We start from the raw sequence: 22,813 nt of genomic DNA, 5'->3' as shown, positions 1-22,813 counted from the left end.
TCTCTCTTTTGCCATGTCTGAATGTACCTCTCATTCTACTGTATTGTCCCCACCACACCCCAATATATACTGGGAAAGGTTCAAAAAATGGTTGAAAATATGTTTCTTGAGTGCCAGGAAAAGAAGAAACCTAGACTGATAGGAATCTTTGCTGGACAGGTCTTATTTTGTCCAAATAAAATAAAATAAAACCCAAGTAGCCTTTTTTGTGTTGAAAATGTTGCTTTCTGCACAAAATTGTGCATTTTGCACAGAACATGTACAGCAGAGAAAAGAGCATTTTCAACACTGAAAATTGTATTTTTGTGCAGAGATATTTCCTTCACCGAAAGGACTGTTTCCTGCACTGAAAAGTCTGCTTTTGTGCCAAAAAATAGCTTTCGCAATTTTTGCAGAAAATTTAAAAATGGCACCATTTTTGAACTTTCTCATAGTGGGAAGCAAATGGCTAGAATTACTCATTGCCTCCTTCAACAATGAAATGATTACAGATTCGATCTCTATATAAGAACCATTCCAACCTCGGGTGGCATGTATGGGTTCATTCATTCACATGCGTGTGATGAACCTCCCCAATATATGTCTATCCCAGGCAGTTTTAAATCATTCCCCCTAATCCACATTCCAGTAAATGAAGTAAGCTCAATGGAGGGCAAGAAAGTGGACTGTGAGAAGGGATTTGGAAAAGAAACCTGTATGGAAAGAGTTAATTACTTCTCCTTATCAATTTTCAACATTAAGTGCCTTCACACTTATCTTGCCTTTGGGGACGGTTGTTTGCCAAACCAGTGCCTGGTTACATAACTGTTCCAAGTAGGGTTTCTTTGACCATTGATGCTGGGAAGGTGGCACATTACAAAATAGGTCGCTTGGATACAAAGTAATGTCGGAAGTAGCAGGCGATCCAATACGCAAGTGCTTCCTGACTTACTTTTCAATCAGCTTTAGACAGAAAGGAAATTAATTAATTTCCCTTGCCTGGGATTACATTTTATAAATACAAATGAAGTACAAGGGGATGACATAGACAGCTAACATTTAATTAGGCCATTAATTGAACATTTATGGCTCTGGTGTTCTTGGCATGACAATTTTTTAATGCACGGCAAAAGGCCTTGCAAATTTGAGGGTATTTTGCATTGGGTTAGATAAGGAGAGGCTAAAAAAAGGCCTCCTATTTTTGCATCTTTTGGGAAGGTGGAGCAACTGAGCAGTCAGTTTGCCAGTTATCATGAGCACCAAGGGATTGCAGACTTCTCTGTTTCAAGGACTTGTGTTTTGAAATAGGGATTGCAGGTGGAGAGGGGAGCCATCTCAATGCTCTTTGGCTGGCCATGGTTGACTACCATAGTTGTTTCTTCCTCTGAATGGCCTAGAAACATAATGCAGCAGCTTGTAACTGTTGTTCTTTGTAATGGGTTATTTTCACCTTCTGGGTCTTATGACACTGTTTCTAGCACCCTGACAATTGCAAAGTGAAGAGAGCTGAAGTCTTGTACCTATGCAGGTTGGGGGATCCGGCTGCCAGAAAAACCTGTTCTCAATTTGCACACAACTGATCTTGGCCTCCCCTTGCAGGGCATAACCGGGATCACACTGGAAAACGATGGCATCGCCCGCCTCCTTGCTGTTGCCGCTCCGGCTTCCATTCTGTGGAACTCCTGGGTCATTGCAAGAGGTGGCTGTGGACACTGGAAACAGAAGAGAGAAAGTGAACTCAGACAACCGCGTGTCTCATACTGTGACAGTTTCATAAGGAGTTATGGAGCTTGAACCCAAAAGGTGGGGCCTGAGGGATAAACTCTAGTTGGGATAAACCAATAGGATTCCAGCCATGCAACTGGACATTCTTGCATGGATGGAATCCTGTTGGTTAATCCCAACTAGAGTAGACCCATTTAATCATTGGTTGGTGAGTTAACCCATCGGTAAATGCAAAGGATTCAGTGATACTGCTCTAGTCAGTAGGATTTAGACCCATGTGAACTGGCTTCTGCACTTGTGGAAATCTGCTTTATGCAACCATGAACTGAATAGAGGCATTGTGTCACAGATACGAAAGTATAACCACATGTGCAAGGGAACATATCACCAGGATCCAAGCCAATATCTGTTTCTCTAGCTGGAAAAAGCTGCAGGAGATACAAGTTGAAGTATGCATTGCAGAGATCAGCCTGATGATGCACATTAGCTCCCTCTCATGTTTACCTAATATGAATGGACATCTGCTAGTCTTACATCGCACTTTGTTATAATCCTATATCAACCATATGCTCTCTGTACTGAGAGCAGCTTTCCCTTGGTGACTGATGGAAAGCAACGTTGCCTCCGGGTTTCAGAGAGAGGGTTAAGGCTGACCTTTTCACAGAGGGGAAAAGAGGGACTTGGGAAATCTAATGTTGTCTTAAGTGAAAATGTGCTCTTGTTCTTTTCAAAGCCCTGGGCTTTAAAAATAAGGAATAGAAATGAAGAATTGTACTATACTAGAGGGACGGTAGGAGCAATTAGGAACCCATTTCAACCCTCTGAAATGAAGGACTTTGTCCAGACTATAAAGCACATAGAAATAAATAAAGCACTGGCTTTGTTTTGGAGAAGCCTGAAGTTTCCCCAGAGATCTATCATAGGTTGCACAGTGGAGGGAAAAAATCAGCCAAGAAGTCTTAAAGTGTTTTTTGTGGGGGTTTTTGGGCTATGTGGCCATGTTCTAGAAGAGTTTATTCCTGATGTTTCGCCAGCATCTGTGGCTGGTATCTTCAGAGAATATAGAGAATAAGTTCTTCTAGAACATGGCCACATAGCCCAAAAAATCCACAAAAAAACTATGGATGCCGGCCACGAACACCTTCGACTTCACAGTCTTAAAGTGACTGAAAACTGCAGAAACCAATGTATTTTCACCTGAGGTGGGAAGAAAACTGCTCAAGTTACTTGTTTTTGCATGTGAAAACAAACTTAGGCTGTGCCTACATGGGCCAAATAAAAAGTTCTCCTCTTCCTCTTGGCAGGGAGTCTAGAAGATGCACAGTCCCAACTCCAGTTCTGGTGAATGCAGACCCAATGATGTCTGGCCAGTTCAGCACTGAACCCACCATGTACCCTCCTTATAATGGACTGAAATAACTCACCTTTTATCTTCCGAGAACATCTGGAGCCCTTTGTGGTGACTCCAGGGGACTGTTTGCACATGCATCCCGCTGTGTTGCCCAGTGTGACGTCCACCACAGCAAGTCACTTGCTCTGAGGTCAGAACAAGGAGCCCAGCTATATGATCGATGCTGGGTGCCTCATTCTGATCTCAGTGAGTGACTCACCATGGTGATGGTGGAGATCCTAGGCCATACTTGCTTAGAGAACATCTACGTTCATATAGAGTGACACATCGGTCACTCTATACCACCTGTCTGCTGAATACAGACTGCACTACCCATTGTTCATCTGCCAATGTACCCACTGTTTGTCCCATTGTGCCATGGAGATGATACGGCAGCTGTCTCTGCAACCCCAGTAAAGAAAATGGCTTGAAGACCCTGAAGCATATTGACACACCTTCCAAAAATAAATGTGTAACTGCATGGCTGGAACAATTCTGGGAGAGGCGGGCTATAAATAATAATAATAATAATAATAATAATAATAATAATAATAATGGTTAATCCCAAGTAGAGTAGACCCTTTACATCAATTGTTGAGTAGCAACTCAATGTGTAGGCAAACCCAATTGAGACAACGGCTTCTCTCTAATTGGGACTAACAACAAGTTTTAGGCCCATGTGAAATCTTGTAGCAGCTATCAACTAAATACATCTTCTGCATAACAACATAAAAAGTACAATTACATGTTTAAAGGATCCCACACAGCAGGATTCTGGCCACTATGAGATCTGAGCTATAGGCTGTCAACTGTCTAGGATTCATGGTGGTTGTAAGCACCCATGGGATACTATTACTACCACCCCATTTTAGCTCTCTACACACAACCCACCCCACTCCTGAAGCCCACCACTCCTCCTCATTAGACTTACCTGAAAACTGAATGGCAAAACCCTGTTTGCTGGTGAAAAAATCAGTGTTGAACTGGAGGACCACTGAGTTGAAGGTGCTGTGGACATCACTGGGCAAGACGGACCCACTGACTTCCTTCAAGAGAATGCCTTTCTCCACTGGACCGTCCCAGATCCTCAGGACGTCATGGAATTCTTCTGTGTGGAAAACCATGAAATGGAGCCTGTGTTGAAGGGCAGGGAGAGAAGAGACAATAAGGCCATTTCTACAAGTTAGCATCTCCTTTAAACATGGTCCAGCCTCTCCTAAAGAATCCTTGGACTGGTGAGAATGTTAGAAACTCTCTGTTAAGACTTCTCACCACACTTCACTGTTCTTAGGGTTCCCTGGAGGGATAAATAAGTGTTATCTGCACTACAGAGCTATATCAGTTTCATTCCAGTTAAAGTGTCTTGGCTCGAACCCATGGAATCCTGAAATTTGTGGTTAGATGAGGAACTTAGAAGGTTCCAAGGTCCCATCAGAAAAGAACGATTGATGGTTAAGCCAGTTTAAATTGGTAGAGCTGACAGATAAATTACCTTGGAAATTATAGTTAGAGACATCTCCTAAACAGTTGATGTCTCTAGGAGGGAATTCTATGTACCTCACCAAACTACAAATCCCAGGGTTTTTTAGGATCAAGCCATAAGTATTAAAGTAGCATGAGACCAATATACCTTATGTAGTATGGGCACACTTTATGTATCTGCAAGACACACATTTCAAGATTGTTGGGAAAGAGGAACATGAAGAATTGCATGGCTTAGAGTCAGAGGAAATAAGGTATTTGATACGAAGAAGCTGAAATAACTGGACTGGCATAAGAAGATTCAACTGAAAAAGAGACTTCAATTCAGTGCCTTTCAACCAGGTAGGGAAGGAAGTTGATAGAGTGAAAAGCCATAGACTTTTTCAAAGGTCTTTCTGTACTTGAAGATGAATTGAACAGATACTTCTTTTTTCTTTTTCTTTTTTCTTTATTATTACCCTCCTTTCTCCCCTTGTTAGGCGGTGGCAGCAGCGTGAAGCTTTTAATATTTTAATCCCATCTTGGAGATAATGGGTACTATGGCAATGCATTATATATGTCAGACAACTGCATGGTTATTAATTCACTGCTTTTCCAAGAGGGCTACACCTCTGGCTTTTTATTTAGCGCTAGTGAACAAGCCCAGCCTTTCGTGGGCTGAAATAGCCCTTAGCTTGGCATCACAAAGGCTTCAAACAAATCACACAGCTATCAGATCTGAACCCATTGTGCTTGCCTAGTCTCAGTGAAAGCACAGCTTCTTCTAGGCATCCTAACATGTTGCATCTCCTGATGTAGTCATGATATAGTTTCATGGAGGCCATATTTCCATGATGGGGACTACCCCACAATAGAGTGCAGGAGGTAGCTTTCAAATCTGTCTCTCCTTTTGGCTGCGAATGGACCAACTGCAAACCTATGCAGTAGTTGGGGTCATCTTCCTCTAGTGACTGAAAACTGTACTGCAGGCTTAAAACACATGGGCACATGTAAGTTAATTAAAAGCAACGATTGAGCATCATGTTGTATTTAAGGGACCGAACAGACAGGCCAAAATAAAGCTGCTTCAGGTCACTTTGGAGGTATGCTTTTTAAATGATGCATGCGTCCTAAGAGTCCGGAAGCCATGCCAAAGCCATGCTCCAGTCCTTAGGACTGGAACGCAGCTTTGGCGCAGCTTCTGGACTCTTAAGATGCATGTGTCATTTAAACAGCATACCTCCAAAGTGACCTGAAGCATTTTTATTTTGGCCTGTCTGTTCGGGCCCTAAGTTTCCATAATTTCAGTTGTAAAGGGGCAAAATAACAACAGAGGAAATGTATTCGATAGATCACTTAAACTGCTACAGAATCCTGGGATTTATAGTTTTTTTGTGAGGCAGCTGTACTCTTTGGCAGAGAATGCTAAATCCCAGGATTCCATTGGATGGAGCAATGGAACTTACACTGGTGTCAAACTGCATTATTTCTACAGTACAAATGTACCCTGAGTTGGGTTTGGAGTCACAACCTTCCATTTTGACTTTTCCCTATGTTGTTGTTGATAACTGCCCTCGTGTCGATCTTGACCCATGGCAACCCTATGGATCAGACATCTTCAGGCCCCACTGTCTTCCATTGCTCTGCCAGGTCCTGCAAACCCATATTTGTGGCCTCTTTAATAGAGTCCATCCATCTAGTGGCCTTCCTCTCTTTCTACTTCCTCCAACCTTTCTTAGCATTATTGTTTTTTCCAATAATTCATGCCTTCTCATGATGTGGCCCAAGTATGCCAGTCTCGTTTTGTCATCTTGGCTTCTTCCAGGGAGATTTCTGGCTTGATCTGCTCTAGGACCCATTTGTTTGTTCTTTTGGCTGTCCATGGGATCCTCAGCACTCTTCTCCAGCACCACATCTCAAATGAATTGATTTTCTTGCTATCTTCTTTCTTAACTGTCCAGCTCCCACATCCGTACATGGTAATACGACAGCTTGCGTGAGTCTAACTTTTGTGCTCAGTTGTGTATCTTTGCATTTTAGGATCATTTTGAGTTCCTTCAGAGCTGCCCTCCCCATTCTTAAGCTTCGTCTGATTTCCTGGCTGCATGGTGTACTGAAACACTCCAAAAGCAAGCAATGTTGTGAACATGGTTGCAGCTACAAGAAGGATGGGGCTGAGTGATTCTTGGATTGGAAAACCTGTGTTAGTGACTATGGACTTTCCAAAGAAGAGGAGATGGTAAGATCTGGTTAGTTTCATCTTTTTGCACGGCTGAAATCACGAAGGAGAATAATTCTGCTCTGTGATTTCAGCAGCGCAAGAGGATGGAACTAATCTCAAAAGAGTCTGCCATTTACAAAGCAAAACCAGTCTTCAACCACTGATTAGTCAAAATATGGCCTGTTACAGACTGCCAAAATAAAGCTGCTTCGGGTCTCTTTGGAGGTACACTATTTAAATGATGCATGGGTCCTAAGAGTCCGGAGGTCGCGCCAAAGCCACACTCCATTCCTAATCACTGGAGTGCAGCTTTGGTGCAGCTTTTGGATTCTTAGGATGCATGCATCATTTAAACAGCATACCTCCAAAGAGACCCGAAGCAGCTTTATTTTGGCAGTCTGTAACAGGCCTATATTTGTAAAAGAAAGAAATCTGAGTTGATTAATTTACTGATTATGAACCTCACTGCTGTATTTTTTAACCTTCACCTGCTGGTACCAAATAGTAAATGCTGCAAAATAAATTAAGCGAAGTTAAAAAAAAATGGGATCAAATGCTAATGGGATCAATTTGCATAATTCGCACAGGTTGCACAACTCAGCTTCTCTTGCCAGAAATGTCAGGTTATTTTGTTGCTGGCTTTTTCATGGATTGCTTTACATTTCATTTTCAAGTACAGGCACCTTGTACATGGGCACTTGTGATATCAAATCAGTATTTGGGGGCTTCAGTTACTTTCCCCTCTACAACCCATAGGATCCCTCAGTGGGGGAATCTGGGAATAAAAAGGCAATAGCTATGATCCTGTAACAAGGAGATGGAGCATAGCTGCACAGTCATGGTACCGCGTGACAATTGTGCAAGGCTGGCAACACTGCACAGCCAAATATCAAATGCATGACTGCAATGTGAAGTAGCTTACTGCAAGTGCAATGCACAATGCCCACCTGCATGCACAATGTGCAAGGGGGACCCATGTGCAATTGTACCATATGAACAGCTCTGATGAAAGAACATTTAGCTGAGTATGGATTCCTGCACTGGACACTGGGTGGTATTTCATGTTGTGAGTGCAGGTTTTGCAACAAAGAAGCAAACAATCTTACCCAATTGTGCAACCAGCTTCAGCCACAATTGTCCAGACACAGTTGAGATTGTGGTCATAAGGTGTGGGATACCCGGGAGACAAGATCCTTCCCGAAGAGTCACCTCTGATACTGCCCCCACATTCAGCTGAAAGAAGCAACACTATTATTCAGCACACAGGTTCAAAATGTCATTTGTTCCTTTCTGTCCCTCTGCAGAAAAAAAGGGGGTTGTGCCGGAAACCTATTTTCTGCACAGAGAACAGATTTATTGGGCAAAACATCCACATGCTCTTATATGCAGAAGAATCCATTCACAACCTTTTGGGATGCTGAAATCTAGGCAGAAATGGCAAGTAATTGTGCAAATGATTATTACACACAATTGCACAAATAAATGATATCGGATTTTGTCACTGAAATGACGAAAGTAAAAAGCTGTGCATTAATGCTTCTTTGTGACCACTTTAATGGCGGGTTTTGTGCGATGTTGTGTGAAATCATTATGCGTAATTACACAATTTTTCTGGGATATTCACGGGATAAACGCCCGATCTCCTTTGTATGATAAACTCCAATTTTTTTTACATGAGCTGAAGCAGCACTGTTTCTGCTGATATATTATATCTGACATAGAAAACACACACAATAGTAGTCGTCTCCAGATCTTCTTCTAGGCAGAATTCTGAAAACATTGCTGGGAAGTGTAGAGTGAACACTCTCATGTCAACATATGTAGCCAAAGTGTTAAAACAAGATATTGCAATAAAAGGAGGGCTTGATTTGCATCCTCGCAGTATACTAAAAGAGACAAACAGCCCCGTTTCCATTGACTGCTTAGTTAACTGGAAGGTTATTGGAAAAGGGGCGGTATGGAACCTGAAATGGAAACAACAGCAATTAAAAACCCACTGCCGGCAGTTTAAAACTAGACTTCGTGGAGCACTAGTAAGTAAATCTTGTGGAATGGCCCTTCTGTGGATCAATTCCTCTTTTGGAGAGTTGGTTGCTCACTTCCTAGGAATACAAAGAATTTTGGCAAATATCCATCTCCTCAGTAAGATGCTGACATGCCAATGGCCATATCGAGTGATCGGTTTTGGGAGCTGTAGTTCAAAAACCCAGCTTTTCGAAGCTATGGCAAGGATAAGTTCTCCTGAAAATAATTTTATTAAAACAGAAGTCATTTGTAATAATAATAATAATAATAATAATAATAATAATAAAATTTTTGTCCCTTGGGCAAAGGCTGCATTCACACACAAAAGGAGAGTCATACCTACGCAGATGGGGAGAGGTTGATCCCAGGATCGACGTTCCCCAGTTAAGCAGGCCAAGACCCGGCTTCCCCTCAATGTATAACCAGGGTCACAGTTAAAAGAGACGGAGCTTCCTGCAAAGTGTCCCTCATCATGGACTTTGTAGCCAAACTGGGGGATGCCAGGGTCCTCGCATTTGATCAATTCAAAACCTGGAAGGAAAAGGTAGCTAAGTGAAAGAAGTTGCAGCATGAGCGTTCGCATAGTTGGTCTACTTGCTCAGATGCATGGAGCAAACTGGTGCCCAGGAAGGACCTTTATAAGCGGACTGTATGAATAGCTATAAAAATGTAACACTTGTGGGTATGGTGATGAGATCACAAATTCAGTTTTAACTATGGTCATTCAGGGACAAAGGCAGGAGGAAAGATGTTGCTTAAGGCCAAGGTGGGTGGATGACCCTATGAACAGTGGAGGGAGTTTTGAGATGTAATGAATGCAGGCTGGGAACCAGAAAGGAGATGTGATAAACTGGCCAAGAACATTCTCATGAGGCTGGGTGTTATAAGATGCATAGTGTGCCAGGAAGCCATTGTCTATCTTCAACCCACAGTTGATGGAGTGGAGCTTGTAAATAAAGTGAATGAAGTTTTCCAGAAAGACTGGGCTTTATCTTGCCTCTAGCTATTCTACTTCAGCAACTTCACTTTTGGCACACTGTTATTTCTCAGCCATCCTTTCTGTCTGTGAGGAGGGGGAGATTTACACAGCTTCAAGCAACAGGCTTAAGAAGACCCTCTTATTATAACTCCCCCATTCTTCTGCCTTGGGTCTGGACTTACTAGAAAACTGAAGTTCGAAGCCTTGGCTTGTGTTGTTGCCGTCAGTGATGAATTCGAGCCACATGGCGCTGGAGGTGCTGTTGACGCTGAGCCCCAACATCTCTCTTTGGCTGAAGGAGCCCAGGAGGCGAGCCGAGTTATTGTTGCCGTCGTAAATCTGGAAAAGAGATGAGGCATTGCAAATGAAGAAGGAATCCCTCTGTATCCACTGTCTGCCTTGACCTCCCCTCCAAAGGTCTACTTCTGGATGACCACAGACTCCTCCTCTGTCCTCCTTGCTTATACATCTTAAAGTTTGGAACTAAATCATTACAAAGAAGGAATTAACTGTTCTCCCAATAACTAAGGCACAAGAAAGCAACATTATGACGGTAATGCAAAAAGATTTGTAAGTTTCGGTGGCAGCTGGAGTGTTCCATGTTGATGGAATCCAGAATCAATTCTGGGTTTTAGTGTGAAGTTGAAAGGGGCAATGGGCTTTAGCATGAAGTTGTACTATGGGGCAATGGCCAGTAGCACAGGCCAATGGCGTATAGATTTTAGGGAACTAAAAATAACAATTTTAAATTCGGTTTACCAATAGGAAGATAAAGCATTACTTTTAATACTGTAAACAGAATGGCAGGTCTTGGAGCTGTAATACCATCTGCAATTTCTTATACTGGTGACTCTTTCTAGAGGAATGAATGGCCCATACTGAAAGGAATGGGTATAGTGGCAGTTCCATCATCCAACTAAAAACCCTTAACTGATCAATCAAATTACATGAATAGAGTAATTAATCTGCTAAATCAGAATAAATTCATACATAACTAAAACAATGGTTTTTCAAGGAAAGAAGCATATGGCATAGGATGCATCTTAGAAAAGGCACTCATCTGTGTAAAAGGGGGGTTATTTCTGTATATTCATAAATATTAACAAAGCACTTACATTTTAAGATGCAGAAGTGTGGTACAACAATGCTAAAAGAGAGAGAAATCTCAATGCTATTGGTAGTCTTAGATAGATTAGAGCCATTGAACCACTGAGATGGCCTTAGAAAATGACAGGCTGACCTATGCTGGAAAGGCTTGCAAAAACTGGGATGTCTCCACCCTAGACTTTGAAAAAGAACTTTTGGAGAAGGACTAATATGGGAGGGGAAAATATTTCACATAAATGTGTCAACGCACTAAGTAGCCTGCTCTTAAGGTATGTGGAGATGGCCCTGTGGAGTGTATGGCACCCCAAGGGACAACTTTCAAGATGAACCCTCAAGAGTCAAGTGGCACATGGGCACAGCTCCACATTCTGTTCATGAGCAGAATGGTCACTGGAATGACAGGGAGCCATGCCACCTCCACTTTGGCTGTCATAGGTAGGCTGGTGTGTGCATTATGCTCCACCAGCATTGATCAGGATCTCAGCCAGAAAGTCAGAGCCATCACCAACATTGTTATCCATTGAAGAGCTGGTTGTTCTGTCCTAACTGACTGCTCTTCTAGGTTCCCAGTGGCATTTAATTAAAACAACAACACAACCTCTCCACAGCAATCCTTTGAGAACATTTTTTTCCTCCCATAAAGTTTAAAGGAAGCCAGGCTGCCAACCTCTGACAAGTCTATTTACAACTGATGGACTGCTTTGTGATTGTGCTTTTCTGCTTGGCAAGGCTGCAAATTCTGTTTGGGATTAAGCAATTTGGAAGCGAGCTGATTTTCAGCCATGCTGTTTATTTTAACCTCACCATAAGCTTCTTCACCACCGTTGGATGATGAATCATTACCTTGAGGACATCCCCGGCTTCCAGGTTGAAAGCTCTGGCTTTGAGCTGAATTCCTTTTCCTGGCTGTGTCTGGATGGAGTAGATACATTCGTGGTTGTTGTTGTAGTTGAGTGGATAGTTTGGGGACAACAGAACGCCTTGTGTCCCAGTGACAGAAGAGCCACATTCAGCTATAGAGGGAGGCAGAGTGATTGAATTTTAACATTTCACAGGACATGCCACTGGATTTTTTAAAACAGTGCAAACACAGACCTTGGTTTGTCATAATCTCCGTGCTTAGTTCTGCACAAACATATCGGTATCAGTCTGCATTAGGAATGTCAAAATGAGCAAGGCCCACTGGCAACAGCTGTGAGATTTTTGGGTGTTGAGCAAGACCAAAGTCTTGAGCAAGATCAAAAAAGCTAGTTTTTAAACATTTCATTGGTGCGTTTTCAATGACCACTCCAGCAAAACCTTTTTTTTATTTTGTGCATAAAACATTTAAATCTTGTTGTACACAACACACAATCACTGGAATGCTAGGCTGGCTGCAGTTGAGGAGCTGTAACCAAGTAATATCTCCAGGCTCACTCATTTCAGTCTATCTTAAGAACCAACCACTGGATCAGGTGAAGGAGGTTTGCTTAGTTGCCAAGTAGGACAAGTTGCCATTCCTCTCCTGCCAACAAGCAAAGCTGCCAAAAAGACTTGTGACACGGGTCATGCTTCTTGTGGTTGCAGCCCTGCTCACTGGCAGGAGGAGTGTGGAAACACCTTCCTCCTTGTGGCCTGATCACCAGAAGAACATCCCCTTTGTAGCATCAGCAGCCACTGTAGACCTCACCAACCATCTGCTCCTACAAGGTGAAGAATTCTTGTCTGTTCAAAGAAAACCCACCAGCCCACCACCCACCCATTCAACCTCTACCAATGAGCATCAAACCATTTATTTTCCTTTGGATACCTGGCATCCCCGAGAAGCAAAACACATTGCATACCAAACTGGAATGGAAGAAAATCCTTTTTTTATCACCAGTTAAAGCAAAAGTACTGCAATCCTCATACTGACAAATTGTCCTACAAGTCTGCCCCAGTGTTTGGGGGCCAGCCTCAGCAGAATTTAATGGTCACTGGAAGATGAAATCTTTTACAGGGGTGGCAGCAGTACTAGCAGACACAGGCCTGTTACAGACAGCCAAAATAAAGCTGCTTCGAGTCACTTTGGAGGTATGCTGTTTAAATGATACATACATCCTAAGAGTCCATAAGCCGCACCAAAGCCACGCTCCAGTCCGAAGGACTGGAGTGCAGCTTTGGTGCAGCTTCAAGACTCTTAGGACGCATGCATCATTGAAACACCATACCTCCAAAGTGACTCGAAGCAGCTTTATTTTGGCTGTCTGTATAGGGCCACAGGTATGTTTCTTGAACTCATTGGACCTATGCTGGCTATTTGCCCTAATAAATGAAATGAATGAATGAATGACTCATTGGACTCTTGATCATCCAGTGGGTGACATCACTGAATATGTGCTCGGTTTTTGACCCAGGAAAATGGAAATTTGAAGCAGACCTTCTCTTCGGATTTTGATGCTTAAGCTCCATGTATAAAGTTAAATTTTGGCATGACCACTTTAGTCTCAGTCTCACCGATACCTAATAGGCATCATGCCTATATCAATACTTAATGTAGACTCTATGCTCCTTAATGTAGATTTACTGTTCTTGATCTCAGCTCACATTTAGGAGGCTAAGAATACCCTATGGAATTCTGCATGCTCTCCCATGATCCTCCTTATTTCTTGAAACTAAGCTTGGTTCAACATTCCCACTGAAAGTAGACTGACATCTACATCATGGTTAGCTTCCAATCATAGCTTGTCTTCATGTTGGCATGTAAATCCTGGTTTCAGCTAACCATGCATGAATGTCCATGCAGATACAATATGGCATCATGGGTACAGTCAAAGCAGAGCTTGTCATCATGGTTAAAAGGTAGTTTATAAATCCTGGCTTGAACTAAATGTGGCTAATACGAAAGTGTATCTATGGACTGGAATCTTGTTGGCACATTATGCTGGTTTAGCTGCCCATTATACCAGTGTAGTGCACTTTTTCATGACTTTGCAATGGTTATGATAGGGGGAAAGCAAAGATATTCTTTGGCATCATTTTTCATAGAAGTTGTCCTAGCTAGCATTTACAGACTGCTTTTAGCTTCAAAGACCTACCTTGAATCAAGGCACTAAAGGTTAAACGGAGCTCAAGGGGCTAATGCATAAACCCTTGAACCCTGTCTAAAACAAGACATATGAACACATAACCTTATGTTACATGGGCACATGAATAGGATTCTAGACATAATGTGGGCACTCTATGTAGCTACTTCTCTTGCATAACCAATCTTTCCTCGGTCTTTCCTTTTTTCAGTTCCTTATTGTCAGCGAGACATGTTTGCAAACAAAGCAAGATTCAAGGTAGACTTTGCCACTTTGCTGCTATTCCGCTTCTTCTCCTTCTCATGCCTCACCTCCTTGCTCAGACCCACAACCCCACAGATGGCCAGCCACTTGCCCAAGCCACATTACGATATGGTATATTGCCCAAGCAAAATTAAAGCACGTGACCACCTACCAACACACCTTGGCAGAGGCGAACTCCACACACGCCGTCTCCCTCCCAGGCAGGTAATGCGCGAGACACCCTCCAGCCGATACCCGGGGAAGCAGGAGAAGGTCAAGACGTCTCCCACGCCAAACTGGAGGCCCTTGCGAATGCTGTAGGTTGGCACCTCTGGCTCCTCACAAGGTTCTAAGTCATACTCTGTTGACAGGAACAAGGGGTCATGGCATCAGCAGACAATTCACAAGTTTTCTTTTTCACTTTTCCACCTTGTCGCTTTACACTAGAAATCGTGTTTCTGGTGGACTGCACCACTGAACATTCCTCCATCCATGATTGTGTCTCTCTACCTCCTTGCACACAGAAATCTAGGAATCGTCACAAAATGTGATCACGACAAATGAATTAAGATAATGAAGGACCAATTGTTCTGGCTGCAGAATGTGCAGCACATAGACACACACCCCAAAGGGATTAGTGCTAATTAAGGACTAAGCTGACATGAAAATGAGCAGGAAGTAGTTAATTACAGGGGCAGCAGATACTGCTTTTTGAAATAGTGGGCAAGGAGGAAGCGGTTCATTAAAGGGAGTGTAGACCTAAGCCTAAATAGCACTTTGCTTGCTCACATGGGACAGACTGGCATTGCAACTGATCATTAACTAAATCCCATAGATCAGGCCTGGAAAAGAGACAGGGCTATACAGGGCAAGGGAGGAATTAGGCAGCCCTCCAAATCTTGTTCAATTGCAGCTCTTAGCAGATCTAGCCAGCACCGCCAATGGCAAAGAGTGCCAGGAGGGGCAATTCAAGAACATCTGTAGGGTCATACAGTTCCTACCTCTGGAAAACCACTGGAATGCAGTAGGCCAGTGGGAATTTTGGCCTAGATTTTCCATGAAATGGGAGCCTATCCATTTTGGACAAAGCGTCTACTTTAAAAATGACTTCTGCTGCTTTTGCAGAAATAGACTAACATGCCTCCCTTTGTTCTGCTTCTTAAAGAAAGGCACATTTTAATACCGCTTGGAAGTCATTATCAGAGAACAGCAGGCTCTGAACTTTGGATGAGATAAAAAAGGGCTCAGTATCGCTGCACACAAGCCTTAAGACTCGGCTCTGTGTTTCCCGAAGTGAGCGCTGCCAGGACTTCAACTATCTGGTACCCTCTCCTCCCAAAGGCAGTCTCTTTTTCATGCTCAGATGTATATACTAGAGACGGGGGAATGTGTCCGCATTGAAAGATGCTTTTGAGGTCCCACAGCCCTACCTGAAAAGGTGATGTTGAAGCCTTCATATGATATGGAGAAGTCTGAGATGAAACGGATTTGAGCGGAGAAGTTCCCAAAGAGGCCAGCGCTGAAAGGGGCAGGCAAGCGGGAGCCAGTGAGTTGTTTCAGGGGTTGGCTGAAGCTGCCGTTCTCAGTGATCAATAGATAGTCATGCCCGCTCTCCAGGTGGAAGGTGTGGAAAGTAAAGAAGACACCTGTTTGGTGACACGAAAGCAGGAGAGATGCATACGATCAAAGACATTTGCTTGGGAAGAGGGTCGGAGAAAGCCAACCATTGAGCAACTGGGTTCCATCTGGCATAACATTGGTGTTACACAGCATTCCTCATGCCATAAAATATTTCGTCTTCAAAGGGTTATAGCAAAGCCATGGATATGTTAAGAAGCTGTGGTCATGTTAAGAAAGTAGAATAATTTTGCATATATCACTCTAGTGTTTTCATGTATTATTTTAATCATAGTGATGGATTCGGGGATGGTGCAAGATATTTTGCTGCCAGAGGCAAAGGAAAAACAAAACCATTCCATATAAAAAACCAGACTGACTAGCAGTACAAAACAAGTTTTCTCAGTTAATTTTTGAAATGAATCCTGACATAAAAGACAAAGAGGAGGAAGGAAAGGGAAGGAAAGGAAAGGAAAGAAAAGAAAAGGAGCAAGAGGGAAAGAAAGAAAGAAACAGGAAGAGACTAAAAACTTTGAGTAAAATGGACTCTTGCTTTTTCATTTTGAGTAAAACTGGTTCCAGGCAGAGAGATTGGTCATGCTGGGTTTTGTGCTATCTGATCTCTTACAAATATACTAGGATTTCTTTCTCTTTATCTGAAGCATATTAATATTACCAAAATAAAATAAAAAGATTTATTTTTAAACTGTAATTTTACAGCTCATTAGTCCATTATATAGATAAGTTCTTTTCAAAAAAAGCAAAGAAAAAAAAGCACAGAGGATCATAGCTGAGAGGCAAACGGAAATACGTTATCACCGAAAGTGCCAAAATGTGAATTAAACCTTGGGTTAAGCTCAAAGTACTCATGCTTCATGGTGGCGAGGAATCAACTGTGTGTGTGTGTGTGTGTGTGTGTGTGTGTGTATATATATATACACACACACACACCCAACCCAAAACTCATTTACCCCACTATGGTCTTGCACTTAGCCCAGCATAAGGTAACATCCCAGTAGTAATAGTGGGCCTTTTCTTTGGGACATGCATCTTTGTAAATGGCTGAATTGAGTAATTTTGCCTGTATTCACCTAGGGACTATTATAATGGGTATCCATTGTGAAATGGTAGCTAGTGGAGTGACTGATGCACCACAGCCTGATGGGCAATGGGGCACCAATGCACATCAGGATGCTTCCCGATGTACATCTGCACTTCTGTTAGGAACTGATGGATCAAAATGGGAATGCCTGATGTGCATTAGAAGTGCCCAACGTCCATCAGATATGCCCAACGCACATCTTTGCAATTCACTAACATAGGGCCTGTACAGACAGGCCAAAATAAAGCTGCTCCAAGTCCCTTTGGAGGTATGCTGTTTAAATGACACATGCATCTTAAGAGGCCAGAAGCTGCACCAAAACTGTGTTCCAGTCCTTAGGACTGGAGCATGACTATGGTGCGGCTTCCAGCCTCTTAGGACGCATATATCATTTAAACAGCATACCTCCAAAGAGACCCGAAGCAACTTTATTTTGGCCTGTCTGTACAGGCCCATAGATTTGTTGTGTTTCTCCAACATACCAACAGATTCATAAAGTTATGAAACATAAATTGTGCTGTAGGATCTGTGTGGTATAATGGTTTTGAGTGCTGGATTCCAACTCTGGAGAGCACAGTTCAGTTCCCCACTCAGGCATAAAAACCCACTGGGCAACCTTGGGCAAGTCACACTCTCTTAGCCTCAGAGGATGGCAAAGGCAACCCCCCTCTTAAGAAACTTGCCAATAAAACCCTATAACCGATTCACTTTAGGGTCACCATAAGTCAAAAAGTAATAATAATAATAATAATAATAATAATAATAATGATTTATTTATAGCCCGCCCAATCACAAGGAATCCAGGCAGGTTACAACAGTAAAAGTACTTGGAGATACACAACAACAACCAAGGATCTTGGCCAATATTATTAAGCTGATAATTTGGTTTCCCTTTCCATTAAATTTAAGTTATTTCTGTGGGATTTATGAAGACATTTGCAGCTTTCTAAATTCTTATAAAGACATGAACCAAACAAATGGCTCAGCCATGACCATGTAGTTCTGTGCTCTCTTTTCCAACAAGGTCTTCCTATGTAGAAATGAGATCCCTGTTTAGTGGCTGATCAGTCCCTGGGGACTGTTGCGATCAAGACAAAATTCAACAGGAGCAAGAAGGCAGGGAATGCCGAACGGTAAAGCAAGCTGTGTGTAAAAACCAAAGCCAACAACTTCAGCACTTTGATAGCACAAGATTTAAAAGGCGAGCAAGTTAATTCCAGTGGATAAGAGAAAAGTACCACACTCTGCTTTTGCTAGGCAAGGAGGAGAGCCTTTTCATTTTCAAAGGAGGGCAAGGCTCCATTTGCGAGGGTGGATCAGAGGCACTGAGATCCTTGATGTGTGAACAAGCGTGTTTCTCTTCCCTTTTCTGTGCTCCCTGGAGATCGCAAGACATCAACCTCTCTGACAGTCTGTGCAAGGTAAGGCAAAGCGGTGGTGATTGGAGGGTAGGAGGAGAGACTCAGCAAGCAGGTAAAAACCCAGAGAGCTGTATGGAAAAGTGAGCCTGTAGCCCTAGAAGATAAAGGGAAGGTCTCATGTGTCAGTAATGCACAGTCAATGGCCAAGATCTTCCATCAGGGTCGTGTTGGAACATAAGGGGTGCTGGATGGGTGCAAAAGGATCTTCTTTGTCAGAGACTTTGTTAACTGAAGCATGTCTGTACCATCATACCATTCTGAACAAAATGAATGTTGTCTGATTTGAAGGTAAGCAGGAATCGGCTCTGTTAGTAGTAGGGTAGGAGGCCACTAGAGAATGCCAGGGACCTCCAAAGAGGGTTAGGAAAGAATCATTTCTGAGCCACAGCTTAATAACACTGAACTAAACAGACCCAATGGTTTGGATGTGTCATAAGAAAGGGTTTTTTTTCCTGTTGCTAAGCCTTCCCAGATATCCAGTTCAGCTTTCTCCATGCAAACAGAAGAAATACATCTCTCTGCATGAAGAAGGGAAATTAGCTGGCATTTGGAAGAGTAGCTCTTGCAAGTATCAGCCAAGTCTGCCTGCCTGGGCTGGCCAACTGCATGCAACTCCTATGCCTGATCCTTGGCTTGACCTCCTGGCTTCTGTTCAGTAGCTGCCTACAACTCAGCTGTGACACTTTGGCTAGTATTGTGAGGTCTTACGATTAGCTAGGCTGGGGCAACCACTGGTGGAGTCCATTATCTGGATCAGTGACTGGAGATTAACATCCAATGTGCTTCTTTGCTTACTACTTAGTTGGCCCAATTGGAATATCTTAACTGGTGTCCAAAGAAATGATTTCTCCAAGTGCCATTTGAATCCATTTACATGATACTTCACATCTCAACTGAGATGGCAGGCGATGCATAAGGCAGGTGTGTGACCCTTTGCCAAACTTCAAGGGACTGGTCCCTGGGATCCCCAGTGCTATTAGTGGAAATATCAATGGTCGTTCATTTTTGTGCATTGGGTATCTGGGAACCAGAGTTTAATCATGTCCCACAGATAGGCCTCAGAAAGCGGCAGAGATCCTGCACTTCGTGAATGGAGCTTAATGCTTCATGCATCCAGACCTCCCAACTTTTCTCTTTCTCCAGCAGGTACCAAGCCCTGTTATTTTGTTTTTTTGCTTCTAAAGGCATTAAATGTCTGAGGGAAGGAGAAGTGGAGAGATGGAGGCAACCAGGCAGTGGGGACTGTCTCTCATCTCCTTTGAATGCCTCGAGAGAAAGGAAGAAAAACAATTCATCTCTTTTCTACCTTTCATCCTTGTGTGGGGATAAGAGACAGTCCTCCAAGGGCAAGTATTAGATGGAGCCAAGAAGCTAATGAATATCCCCTTGTCCCCTCTTCAAAACAAAATATATGCATGCATAATTATGTGCATAGATGCCACCAAAATGATCCATCCAGTATCACGAATCTGCCCATTCAGACTTGCCATTGGCTGTCCTCCATCTCTTTTTACATCCCCCAAGAAGCCACACCGGGGGCTGAATGCTCCCTTCATCGCCTCCAAATTCTCTGTCTTTGTTCCTTTTGTGGGCCATATCCTGTGTCTACCAAACATACATCTATACAGCTAGATAAGGACAACTGTCAAGGTTCTTCTGGTCTATAGGTTGTGCAAATGTATGAATCCATAGCTATGTTGCAGAGGCGCAATGAAACCCTGTTAATGAATCGTGAGGATGTGTGTCAGACACTCTTGAGACACACTGGACACTTCTGATCCACACTGGGCACTTGTAATGCACACTGGGCACTTCTGAGGAGGACTGAGCAGTGTGAGTCAAAAATTATGCTCCAACACTTTCTAGATGGTGTCCAGATGTGCACTTGGGAGTGCCCAAATGCACATCAGTGCCCATTGTGCTGTATCCCATCAGTCACTCCACTATTGTGTAATGGATACCTGTACATAATAACATCACACCAGTCCTTTGCTGAATGCAGATGTTGTGAAACTGCTCAGTTCTACTCTGCACATACTTTGTAGGCCCACTTACAAAGATGTAAGTCCCATACTGAACTCCAGCCACAACCTTTTCCAAAAGAATGTATATTTGACCTCAGAATAGTATATAACCAAGTTAAGACCGTGCATTTCAAAAACTGAAAGATAGAACAAACGGACAAAAAGAAAACTGGAAAAGAATAGCAGCACCCTCAACATTTTGCAACGCTCTTCTCACAACTCATTGGCTGATGGAGACATCAAATGCAAAGCTGATGCCTCTGTGTGAGCCAGAAAACATCTCTCACTGATCTTGGCTGGAATGATAACTCCACTGGTCTGTCTTTCCAGCTTGAATAACCATGTGAACATCTTGGAATGGAAACAAGAGGAGATTCTGTTCATTTTAACCAGTGCAAGATAACATTCTCTGGCACAGTGGAAGTGGACTTCGCTAGATGTGGGGCTCACAGAAATTGCCCTTCACAGAAAAGACTATCCTCTTATTGATGTATATTTCTGCAAATCCAAGGGCTGGAACAAGATTCCAAAATCTGAGAAAAGGCTTAGAATCTAAGCAGGGGAAAAAAATACATCAAGAGGACTGTGAGGATTTCTAGTAATCTATGTGGCAAGATGACCAAGATGACAGCCTGAAGGTAAGATAATAGAGCAAGAATAAATCGACTCATTGGTGGTTAAATTGGTCGAGGGCAAAGCATCCATTCTCTCTTGGGGCTGCGCTACATGAAACACTTTAGGGAATAGAGAACTAAATGCAATTTGTCGGGTGATTTAGCTAATGCACCAAAAATAACAGCCATGTCTGATGGAGCATCTACAACATGCAAAGAAGTGTTCCAAGGGACAAAGTTGGAGCAACCAACATAAAGAAATGTTTAATACTAACAACTTAAAATTACAGTTGGGCATTTAGAAATCACGTTTAGGCATCCAAAGAAAAGAGGGAGCCAAAGTGATGAAATGTAAATACAGCAAGTATTGTTGGGTGTTGGGTAACACACTCTCAGCCTCAGAAAACCCCACGATAGGTTGGCCTTAGGGTCACCATAAGTTAGAAATGGCATGAAGGCACACAACAAACAACAATATATGGAATCAGCATGGACTGAAAGCTGATCAGACAACCTGGCCCAGAAAGAACTAACCCAAGAACCCCACATTTGGCCTTGGGCAATTTAACTGGGGCTTCTCCCCCCCCCCCCTTGCTGCAAAATCAAAGAGAAAACAAAGCCTTGGGTATTGGAGAAGACTTGATCCACCTTCATCCTCTGCAACCCGTGGTAAAAGGCCTGGTACAACTCAAAAAGACAACAGTTACTCTATTTACAAGAGCTACAGATTTCTTTGTATGTCCATTTATGAATTGCTCATTGCTAAATGTGTTCCACTAATTTGCTTAAATTGACCAATTAGTCCATGAACTCTTTGGTTCGTGTTGTCCAGCTTTTGTCTCCATTCAAGTGGAATTGAAACGAACCCGTGGTGACTGTAATTGACTTAAGGAGAGCGAGGCGGCATGAGATGCCCAACAAGACAGGCCAGAGGGGCTTGCTCTTCAGGCTGAGACACAGACTGGGCAATGACTGGTCTTTAACAGGTCTCTGGCTTCTTGTTTCTTTCCTGGCTCTCATTCCCATTGCCCCGGCCCTTGGCTCAGCCTCCTGGCTCTCTCAGTAGTTGCCTGCAGCTCAGTTCTGACAGTTTGGCTGGCAGTATGAAGTCTCACAGTAAGCCAGGCCTGATATAAATAACTCCATGAGCTTGGCTTCACACAGACTCCTCTTCGTTGCTTGGTCAATGGAGTAAGATTTTTCTGCCTCCTGCACTGCATGGTATGGCCGCTTCTTGTACTGGACCTGTCCCTTATTAATGTGGTGAGTGGTCCAATGTGTTACCCATGAGACCTTGCATTCCTTGGCATAGGAAGATGTAGGTAAGGTAACGCAAAGCCTTTTCTGAACCCCCAGACTGATTAGATATGCCTACCCCTGCTGTAAGGGCCCTTGGACACTCTTGGAACGAACCCTTCCTAGCAGAGACATCTAAACCCTGATAATCCCATTGCCCTGCATGTGGCAGAGTGTGCCCAGGGTAGCCAAAAGTTCCTCTTTGATCTTTGGTAAAACAAGGCACAACGCGAATTACATCTCAGGAGAGAGTGTCGGTCTCCGTGTGTTGCACATTAAGCATGCGGCAGGATAATGGGAAGCCTCTCCTCCGACGCGAGAATCTGGCGCTGAGTGGATTAATGAAGAGTGGATTTCACCCACTCTGTGGGAAGCCTCACACAGCATGGAACGCCTCTGCTAATGCGCTGCGCTTTTCAGCGACTGGTTTATCTGCCTTAATACAATCGGCATCAGAAAACTGATTGATTGTGGTTCCCATTGTGTCACTATCCGGCAAAGCTAGAAGAGCAGAGCCACCAAAAGCTGCTCAGAATTAATGTGCTCTGATCCCCCCCTTGGTTTC

General features: G+C 43.1%; 1 protein-coding gene across 1 annotated transcript in view; it reads right to left on the bottom strand.

Moving 5' to 3' along the window:
• CSMD2 (CUB and Sushi multiple domains 2) overlaps window positions 1-22,813 on the bottom strand; it is a 456,222-nt gene that overhangs the window by 95,933 nt on the left and 337,476 nt on the right. The window contains exons 20-27 of the mRNA XM_042440873.1: window positions 15,605-15,820; window positions 14,347-14,535; window positions 11,731-11,900; window positions 9,963-10,119; window positions 9,141-9,332; window positions 7,883-8,009; window positions 4,026-4,228; window positions 1,500-1,691 (exon numbers count right to left, since the gene is read on the bottom strand). Coding sequence (XP_042296807.1) covers window positions 1,500-1,691; window positions 4,026-4,228; window positions 7,883-8,009; window positions 9,141-9,332; window positions 9,963-10,119; window positions 11,731-11,900; window positions 14,347-14,535; window positions 15,605-15,820 — 1,446 coding nt within the window. The remainder of the gene's footprint in view (window positions 1-1,499; window positions 1,692-4,025; window positions 4,229-7,882; window positions 8,010-9,140; window positions 9,333-9,962; window positions 10,120-11,730; window positions 11,901-14,346; window positions 14,536-15,604; window positions 15,821-22,813) is intronic.

Source organism: Sceloporus undulatus, chromosome 9 (assembly GCF_019175285.1).
Source record: "Sceloporus undulatus isolate JIND9_A2432 ecotype Alabama chromosome 9, SceUnd_v1.1, whole genome shotgun sequence".
NCBI lineage: Eukaryota > Metazoa > Chordata > Lepidosauria > Squamata > Phrynosomatidae > Sceloporus > Sceloporus undulatus.
The sequence above is the reverse complement of the archived record's forward strand: the minus strand, read 5'-3'. Positions and strand labels throughout refer to the sequence as shown.